We start from the raw sequence: 9012 nt of genomic DNA, 5'->3' as shown, positions 1-9012 counted from the left end.
GCCCGCCGCTCGGACTGGTCGTGTGACGATCGTACTGTTATTTCCTTTAACGCGTTTGCCGGTCGTTCTACTACCCGAGCAAAGAGGTACTTATTTACGTTCGTGGTTGTCTTCTCGCTAGTCATCGTCGTATACGGAGCTGGTAGCCGGATATTAAAAAGGAAAAAGGAAAGAGTCGATCCAAGTTGCGTAACCAAGCATATCTCGAGCTGTACGTATATCCGTTGTTCCAACCTTTGTCTTCCTCGATGACAACGCAGACGCGCGGGATAGATCGCGTCGTTACATCAAGGGTGGCTAGTTTTAGCTTGTCCAAACATCGAGTCGGAGGTTCACGCCTTAGGAGAAACGTGGCGCTACGTTGAAATAAACTCGAGCAATTGGCACCACGCGCAGGATGTTGGAAGGTGTAGCGTTATAAAGAAATTTATTTTTAGCTTGCTAGGAAACTTGGTATATATTACTTTAAGAATACCGTAGGAAGCGCAGGAAAGATATCGCGGTACAGATAAAATAAAGTAATTAGAATTATACGAACGACAAAGCAAAGATACTACGATAATAGTTTATTCGTGATTCGTTCAACGTGGCACGTTTCTTTCAGACTCTGTTCTCTTTGAACTTTGACTCTCACTCCCAACTTCGACGATTCCCGCTGACACACGACGCGCATGCGACTAGAAAGACATCTAGCACTTGCTTTACGCGCGTTTCTTAAATCGCTCGTCGATCGTTTCCGATAGTCTGTCATAAGCGTTCTTCTCTCCGTCTTCTTTCGTCCGTTCGAATTTCCATTCCTACGATACCGAGAACTGGAACAAACTCCTACTTTATACCGAAGTCTCAAAACTCGACCCTGGACTCTGGAGAACGTGGTAATATACCGAAAACCTCGAAGTTTATATCGTCGAGGACGCGATACTACGTTAGAAACTCGCCGATCCAAACCACAAGGGAACGTAATAATACCTGAGAAACAGTAAAGACTTGATTTACGGAGAACACTGTGTCCAAGGATGTCCTAGATTCGGTTTACAGCAGGAGATAGCAACATCTCGACACCTTACGACCTTGGTAAATTACTCGCGTCAATGGCGTCCAACTTTTTCCGGTTAATCTGCTCCGTGAGACCGCTTATAAGCTTTACGTAATCGAACCGTGCACGTCCGAGTATTTACTCTCTAGGTCAGCACAGGTCACGTCGATATAAAAAATCTGGTCGAGTGGTACGAACGTAAGCGTATCGTTACGCGATCAGCGATCCCCGTTCTCCCTTCTCTCCCGCCTTCCTTCCAAGAAAACTTTCTTCTTAATCGTTTTATCGAGAGGTTTCATCGGTCGAACGTTGTCTTGACGCACGGCCAAGTATCTGCCACGTCATTTAAACGTTAATTACGATCGACGCGAGGTACACAGTGATTGGTACGATCGCCGTTAAACGGCGTATCGAGCCAGCGTCCAATTAACGTAAAAACCGGGCGGCCGTGCCGTTTTTGCGTTACCAAGCACGTGGATAATTGAAAAGTAGACGCGAAACACACCGAAATGTCCATTAACCGAATGGAAAGCGGCAGACGTTGAAAATCATTGCGAAAGATCCTTGCATCGTGCAGGTTTTATCGTACGCGACGCAACGATTCGATCGTGCGACGACGGAATCGTTCTTTCGAACCGACATAGTCTTGACGACCACAAATTCACGACCGCGTTCGAGACTACACCTGGCCCGACCGCTTCCAACGCTGGTAAAAGAGTCAGACCTTCACCCGGATTCGATACGCGGCTCGCGTGTAAGCGTAAGCACTCCGACAAGTGCTCCAGCCGCCTTTTTCTTCGTCCCCCTCCATCTTTTTCGCTTTTTTTATTTTCGTTGTTCTCTCGCTTTTTTCTCCATTTTTTTCTCTTGCTCGTCGTGTCGCTTCGCAGACGGCACGTTGACGCACGCGGTAAGCAGGCTTTGAGTCACGCTTTAGAAGTTGGACGACGAACGGATTACGCGTGTAACGCGCCATATTCGAGCGATACGTGCGTCGCGTGCCGATTGCACCCAACTCCATTGAACAAGCCGATCCGCCAGGAACACGATCATCTTACGAGTTTCGCGAATCGATCGTGCTCCGGTGTGTGCGCGGGTGAAACAACGGGTAGCTTGACCGATCCGACTGAAAATTCACGAGAGACGCGGCAACTTACCTTTATACGTCACGACAGATCTATCCGTTAGTTTTTGAAATAATTAGAGGAGAAAGAGGCGGTAATTGTCCGTGTGGAGTTAGGCCGGTAGAAAGGTAAAAGAGAAATCGCGCTCGATCGCGGCAGATAAATGGAATTTCGAGACGCGCGGGACTTTGTTTGAAATTTTCATCGTTCTCACAGCTGTTCTCCGTCGTTCGATTATTTGATCGTTGCGAATTGGCGATGCTGGCATAAACGTTGTTGAAAAGACTGGTATCTAAGACGTTTGTATCGCGCAAGAATATCACTGCTATTACCATGATCCAATTAGAGAGCTGCCGTTCACAAACGATAAGAATCAAAAGCTGTTTTTAAAGAAACAGCAGTCGATGCAACGAGAACGTTTCCGCTTCCTAGAAACAAGTTACGGTAGAGGATGTAAAACCCACGAGCAGTTCCACTCCATTTGCTATTAATTGGCGTGACGGGTAAATTTCAGAGCTATCCGTTCGAGTCTGGACAAGTCTGGTCGGTCAAATTTCTTCGTAAAGAACGCGACTATTATTCGGATAGAAATGGATAAAACGAAGGAGTACTCGTTTGTGCGCGACTTTTATCCCCGACGAGTGAAAGACCGACAGTCGTAGATAAAAGTTCGGGCTGGGAAGAGATTTCCTTTCTCCTCGCGAAAACAATGCGTCGAAGAAATTAACGGTCGACGATAACGAGACCAGACCAGTCTGGATTCGAAGCACGGACAGCCTTTAGTACATAGCATATATAGATCGTTTGCTCGAGATCGGTTGCGAGGACGATCGTTGCACGTGGCGCGAGCTCGTTGTGGTTATGATGTTCATCGAACTAAGATCGATAAATTAAGTTGGCGGCACAACGTTAACCCTAATAAACGCGGTCACAGAACGACACCCGTATCACCCTTCGCGGCATTTCGCGATCGCGATAAAAATACCAGGCAATCGGCCTGTCAGACATCAGCCCGTTAGTCATTTCGCGCGATTAACCATCCGACGTTGAATGCAGAAACGAGCGAATGTAGAAATAGTTTGTTTTTGATTTGCTGGATTTATAGCGTACATCCTCATTATCGCGGAAAGTAGTTCTACTATCGTTCCAGCGTACAACGAGCCACGTGTACTGTTTGAGTTCCTAGAACTCGGCTGCTTTGTACACGCAATACGGACCTTTTTCTCGTTTCACCGTCGTGGATCGAGTCTTAAATTATTGGTTGCGAATAAAGAGCGAATCTAGAAATGCGAGTGGAGATTCGAACGCGCGTTGGTACGTGCAAAGATCGAATCTCGTACGTGAGAATTCTTTAAGAGAGCAGCATGACGAAGAAGAGTCAGAGTTGTTGGAGAGTTGTCAGAATGTTGTGGAACGGACGTCGTGCGGACAGCAACTTCGTAGTCGCATAGTGAACGCTAGCAAAGAACGTTTCGTTTGGTCTGTCTGTTGCGAATTCTCAACTAACCGGCGGTCAGTGAGGTTGCGACCGGTCGGTTGGTATCGCGAACCTTGAACGAGATTTAAGGCTCAAGGTGGAGGTAACTTAAAGATGCGCAGTGGTATTGTATTCAGTTAATTTATTTGCACTGTATAACGAAGAGTACGACGATCTGACGAAGACTATTGTAAAATTTCTTCAAGAAGCTTAGGCTGATCCTTACATACTGACTCCAGTCCCTGGGTTTTCCTTCTTACCATGGCTTTTATGGGATGGAGATCTATTCCTTCCGATCTTGCAATCGCGTACCCTCCTGGCCGTATATCCATTGGTATAGTTGATTGATGCGGGATGTTTACTTCAGAGCGGACCCATCGGGCACTTAGGCACTGTTAATTAGCCTCTTAACGAGGTCCTCGTCGAAAGGTTTAAAACTTGGCAGGTAGGAAATTCGCACTTTACCAAAAGAGGCAGGTGTGTGTCGTCCGAGTGAAACGGACGGCCACTCGAAATCCCGAACACTATCCACCGATGCTGCTACAGCTTAAACGATTCGTTGTATCCTGTATCTCGTATAAAATCGCGCCGTTCTTTTTCATTACAGGTAAAACATTCTGTCAGTCTTGCAAGAAGAAGTGCAGCGGGGAGGTGCTACGAGTGCAGGACAAGTATTTCCACATAGGGTGTTTCAAGTGTGCTCAGTGCAACGCGAGCTTGGCACAGGGTGGCTTTTTCGCGCGCGAGGGCTCTTACTACTGCACGAAGGTACTGGAACGTACGAATAAGAAACCAAGGCGACGATAAGAATGACGTAGAAAGCGAGAGGACCGCGATTATGTAGAGCGCGTAACTCGAACCGCGATAAATAGACTTCTTTGCTTTTCTTCTTGTTTCCCGTAGTTTTGCCTCGAAATATTTGACAAAGAGCAAAAGGACGAAACAGTCGCGGTATATCGCGTTACAGAACGTTGCAGAAATTCCCAATAAAATCTCCGCGCAAGATTCGCTAAAAGCTGTTCGTTCGTTCCGAGTATTTATCTTGGCAAATACGCAAATAAAGCATCGCGTCCGGTGCGACGACGAATTTCACGGGCTGTCTGCGCGATACGATGTCCGGTGAATAGTCGGTAACGGACTCGTGGGTTTGTTAATTTTTCAGGATTACAGAGAACGCTGGGGGACAAAGTGCGCAGGTTGCGGAGAATACGTGGAGGGCGACGTGGTCACCGCAGGAGACAAGCACGCCTTCCATCCGAATTGTTTCCATTGCCAGCGGTGTAGGCAACCGTTACTCGGCCAAGGGACCAAGGTGTCCCTCGTTCAAGGTGAGCTTCCTTTCAGGATCAGCGAAACGGTGTCGTAGCTCGTAAGGAGTGCGAGGATCGAGTTCGTTGCTATTCGATCGGCGCAATTGGAGTACCGGTAAACCTGTTAAAGCAAATTACCACTTAGGTGTATATCGCCATCGAACGAGGCTACGCTCGCGTGGCCTTGTAACGATTACGCGGCGAACGCTTAAAAATATGCGTGCGTCGAAACGAGCGTATCGCGAGTTAAACTTGCCCCGTTTCGCTTCTCCCCATTGTTTTCCCGTGCAAATATTTATGCGCATCTTTTACCATTGCTTTATCGATCTGGCTGGTCGAGGATGCCGATAAAGCTGCGTATTTTTAGAGCGCTAGTTCCACAAATACACGCACGAAGCTTCGATTCTCTGTTTCTCTTTCCGACCTTTCAACTCCACCGATTACAAGCACATAGAGCGCGTTCAGAGAAAATTGGCCCCCGAAAGGACACGGGGAAACGCGTTTATCGATCATCGTGAGAACTTGATCGATCGTAACGATGCACGGCGACCAAGCACGGTCGTACGGTCGGTTATTTATACGCGAAAATACGTAAATCGAACGACCGAACAAGCCACGAATGCTTCTTCCCGCGAGTTGACGTTAAGCCGCGTTGTTTGTACGCGTACAAACGATGAATCAGCCGCGAAGATACGGCGTGCATGATCGTTGATTCGTGTTCGTTTCTCGAATAAAAGACAATAGAGCGTATGCGTCAGCGAGTCGGTCGTTCGCGGTCAGATCGTCGACCGGATCTGTCCAATCTCGACTAACCGAGCGTTATCTATAGGTCAAGCTCTGTGTCATCGATGCGTCGGTATCCCGGTTCGAGAGGCCTCGACGCCGGTCGGCAATAGCTCCGCTACCAGAGGATCCGGAGACGGGCCGTCCGACCCCGGTGCCTGCGCTGGTTGCGGAAACCAATTACGGGAAGGTCAAGCTTTGGTCGCTCTCGATCGACAGTGGCACGTATGGTGCTTCAAGTGTCACACCTGTGACACCGTTCTTCACGGAGAATACATGGGAAAGTGAGTGGAAAAATTGGTTATCCGTTTCTCATCCCTCAAACACCCGCTTTACATTCCATATCTCCGATTTATTATTCCACGATCACTTCGATCGTATCGAGAGATTTCTAATTGGAGATCGTAGAGCTTGTAAAATTTTCATCGAATAGATAGGTGTAGTTTACGTAGCTAGGTGAAAAAGAAACTAGAGAAAGCACGATTTAGAAAAGAGGAGCTCGAGCAGCGTTGAAATTTCGCTGGTTTTTGATAGCCAGAGTAAATTGCCGGGCATTAATATTTACCTAATGCGCGAGATTAGGATCGGTGAAAGCTAGTCACTGGTCAAACGTTAGGTAGCCGAGTTCATCCAGAACGTCCGCCAAACACAGATACCGGTACCAACGAAATTCCTCCGCTTTGATCAACAGAGATGGAGTGCCTTACTGTGAGAAGGATTATCAGAAGCAGTTCGGCGTGAAATGTGCCTACTGCAACCGTTACATCAGCGGAAAGGTGTTACAGGCCGGAGACAATCACCACTTTCATCCGACCTGTGCTCGTTGCACCAAGTGTGGCGATCCTTTCGGCGATGGAGAGGAAATGTATTTGCAGGGTGCAGCCATATGGCATCCCCGTTGCGGTCCGGGTCCTAGCGGTCCGAACGGTATCGTGAATGGTCACGGCGAAGCTCACACGCCACAGCATCGAGAGTCAGAACGGATTTCCAGCAGCGCTTCGGAGATGCAGGTAAGACCACGAGCATCCAAGGGATGGAAGAAGCGAAAAGTGGAAGACCGTCGGCCGTTTCGCTATTTTCATCGAGATGACGATCGCTTTCGATCGATCGTTAAGAAAATAGGATCGTGGTTTCCGAGTTTTACTTTATCGTAACCGCGAACCGTTAAATTGGAACTGGCGAGAACTGTATATTGTTTCTGTAAAATATTGTATCATACGTGTATATTCGCTGTTACTGCGTGTTCGTTTGTGTATAGATGGTGGTCGGTCCGTTTGTTTCCTCATTTTATCGTTGTTCGTCTTGATCACTGAGCAGCGATTGTTTTGCCATTCATTTTTCACGGAATCATTCACGCGTCATTGAACTTGGTAGAAGAAGCGCACACCATTAGCATTTTCCGTGCGGATGTGATATCTAACGTCGCCCGCTTCTATACGTTACGTTATAACGCCGTGATCAATCGCCGCATATCACATTCATTTCGAACGTCGACATTCGTAATTGCACGTCGCTGTCTACGTCCGCCAATTGCATTTTTTCCTCGTTCAGTTGCATCGTACACCGTTGAACGACCTAAATCGTGTCCGTGCGCATACTTGAATTTTGAAGTTTGCTATATCCGATCGTGTAGAGGAGACAAAGAAGTAACCAAAAGAGGGGGAAGTATGTTGCCTTCGAGCCGATTCTGGCCCGAAAAAACACGAAACACAAAGTTCAGCTTGCATCGTGCTTATATTTGGACTGTTGTACAACACGTATTCGTGCGAGACGTTTTTTTGCTGCTCGGTTAATTTTTCTGTTCGATATACATAGCCATTTAGAGTAGATCGTTCTAGAATCTAAATTTTCTACCTTTTTTTACTCGTAACCAGCTTTGTGTATAGCTTCGTTTCCATTTTATTCGACGATATATATACGTATTACGTGGCTTTTAACATGCATTTGTTCCTTAACATGTCGTACTTTTGCCGCACGCTTCGATGTCCCAAGTTTTATATACACATGTGTGTGTGTGTGTGTATATGTATCTGTATATATATATATATATACACACATATATACGTACGTACATCAACAGTTTACTATATAATTTTTTATCTTTTTTATTATTTTTCATTTTTATTATTGCTTTCTTAATTGTTGTTTCCTTTTTTTTTGGCACGGTCATTGTGTATAGTTTTCATTGCGGTCACGCACGCCAAGCCTGAACGGATCACTCTGCAGCCCTTACAGCAGCCTCAGTCGCAAGGTATGCCATGTATCTCCTAGCCTAGCACAAGTACTCTCTCAAGAGACACCTTCGATTACTTAATAAATACTACTTTAAAACGGTTCGTAGATCTCCGCGATTTCATCCTTTAACGGTTAGTTTCGTTAACGGTTTGAAACCTTTCTTCGCTGGTGGTGGATGGTGTAGCGCCCTCCAATATTTTCCATTACTCGGTCATCTTTTTACTTTAAAACGATCTCGAGTAACTACGATACATACGACTTTGGATAAACCTTCCAACGGCAATGCACAATTTCCAACTAACCTTGTATCGCTCCTCTGCCCAGCCTTCGAACGATATTAGAGTGTCTTGAATATAACGGGGCTTCCAGTCAACAGAGATACCACGTTTCATCAAAAACCTTTCAAGATGACGTCATTATGTCAATTTATTCGCAAATCCTTGACGAAGCTGGCGTATGCGATCGTACAAGGCTTTTTAGTGGTATTCCTAACAGCGGGTTATCTTGAGAGAGAATAGAAGCGCGTTGAGTTTTTTTTTTATCTTCATTTGCCGAGTAAATAGCTAAAAATTAGCCGTATGAGAGACGCTTTACGATCCATCGAACAGAGAGAACGAGTTTAGCCGTGATAATATACGTTAATTGCCTCAGTATTACCCTGCGCGAACTGGCAGTCCTGGACTGATATTGCGAGAGTACGGACGTGGTCCATCCGAAGACGTGTCTAGGATTTATACTTATTCGTACTTGACCGAAACGCCGAGCCAAGGGTACTTGAGACGTCCGATACAGCCGTACGACAAACCACCGACTAGCCCACACTTTCATAGACCTAGCTGTAAGTATCTACGTTCCTTTGTCTTAAGATCGAATGAAACGAAATTCTACTGCGAACGAGAAAAAGAAAGGATAATCGATTCTCTGGCGCAGCGTAGTGAAATATAGAAATTGGATAGTGGACGATATACACGCGTCGCTAAAATAACGTGTCATCGTTTTATTTCAGCGTCACGTTCGATAAGAAGCAGTGGCGGACGCAGCAGCCGA

The 9012-nt window shown here is 46.3% G+C and overlaps 1 protein-coding gene and 1 long non-coding RNA gene across 17 annotated transcripts in view; one reads left to right on the top strand and one right to left on the bottom strand.

Moving 5' to 3' along the window:
* Positions 1-9012, top strand: part of LOC100740827 (actin-binding LIM protein 2) — a 33016-nt gene that overhangs the window by 15452 nt on the left and 8552 nt on the right. For 11 of the 16 annotated variants that reach the window (XR_004461806.1, XR_004461807.1, XM_012386099.3 and 8 more), the window contains exons 2-8: positions 4245-4405; positions 4800-4965; positions 5777-6014; positions 6422-6740; positions 7910-7981; positions 8617-8803; positions 8972-9001. Coding sequence is in view for 14 of the 16 variants with exons in the window: in XM_012386099.3 (XP_012241522.1) it covers positions 4245-4405; positions 4800-4965; positions 5777-6014; positions 6422-6740; positions 7910-7981; positions 8617-8803; positions 8972-9001 (1173 nt within the window). In the remaining 2 variants the exon portion in view is untranslated. Of the gene's footprint in view, positions 1-382; positions 408-4244; positions 4406-4799; positions 4966-5776; positions 6015-6421; positions 6741-7909; positions 7982-8616; positions 8804-8971 lie in introns of those variants that run through there. The other 5 variants (XM_024367936.2, XM_012386102.3, XM_012386098.3 and 2 more) reach the window with 3 other exon arrangements.
* LOC105680834 lies at positions 555-1780 on the bottom strand. Its single transcript, XR_004461808.1, has 2 exons — positions 970-1780; positions 555-891 (listed from the first exon to the last, which is right to left on the bottom strand). It is a non-coding gene; the product is annotated as an uncharacterized LOC105680834 (long non-coding RNA).

This window comes from Bombus impatiens, unplaced genomic scaffold (assembly GCF_000188095.3).
Source record: "Bombus impatiens unplaced genomic scaffold, BIMP_2.2 scf_0377, whole genome shotgun sequence".
In the NCBI taxonomy this organism is placed as follows: domain Eukaryota; kingdom Metazoa; phylum Arthropoda; class Insecta; order Hymenoptera; family Apidae; genus Bombus; species Bombus impatiens.
This window is presented reverse-complemented; position numbering and strand designations above follow the sequence as displayed.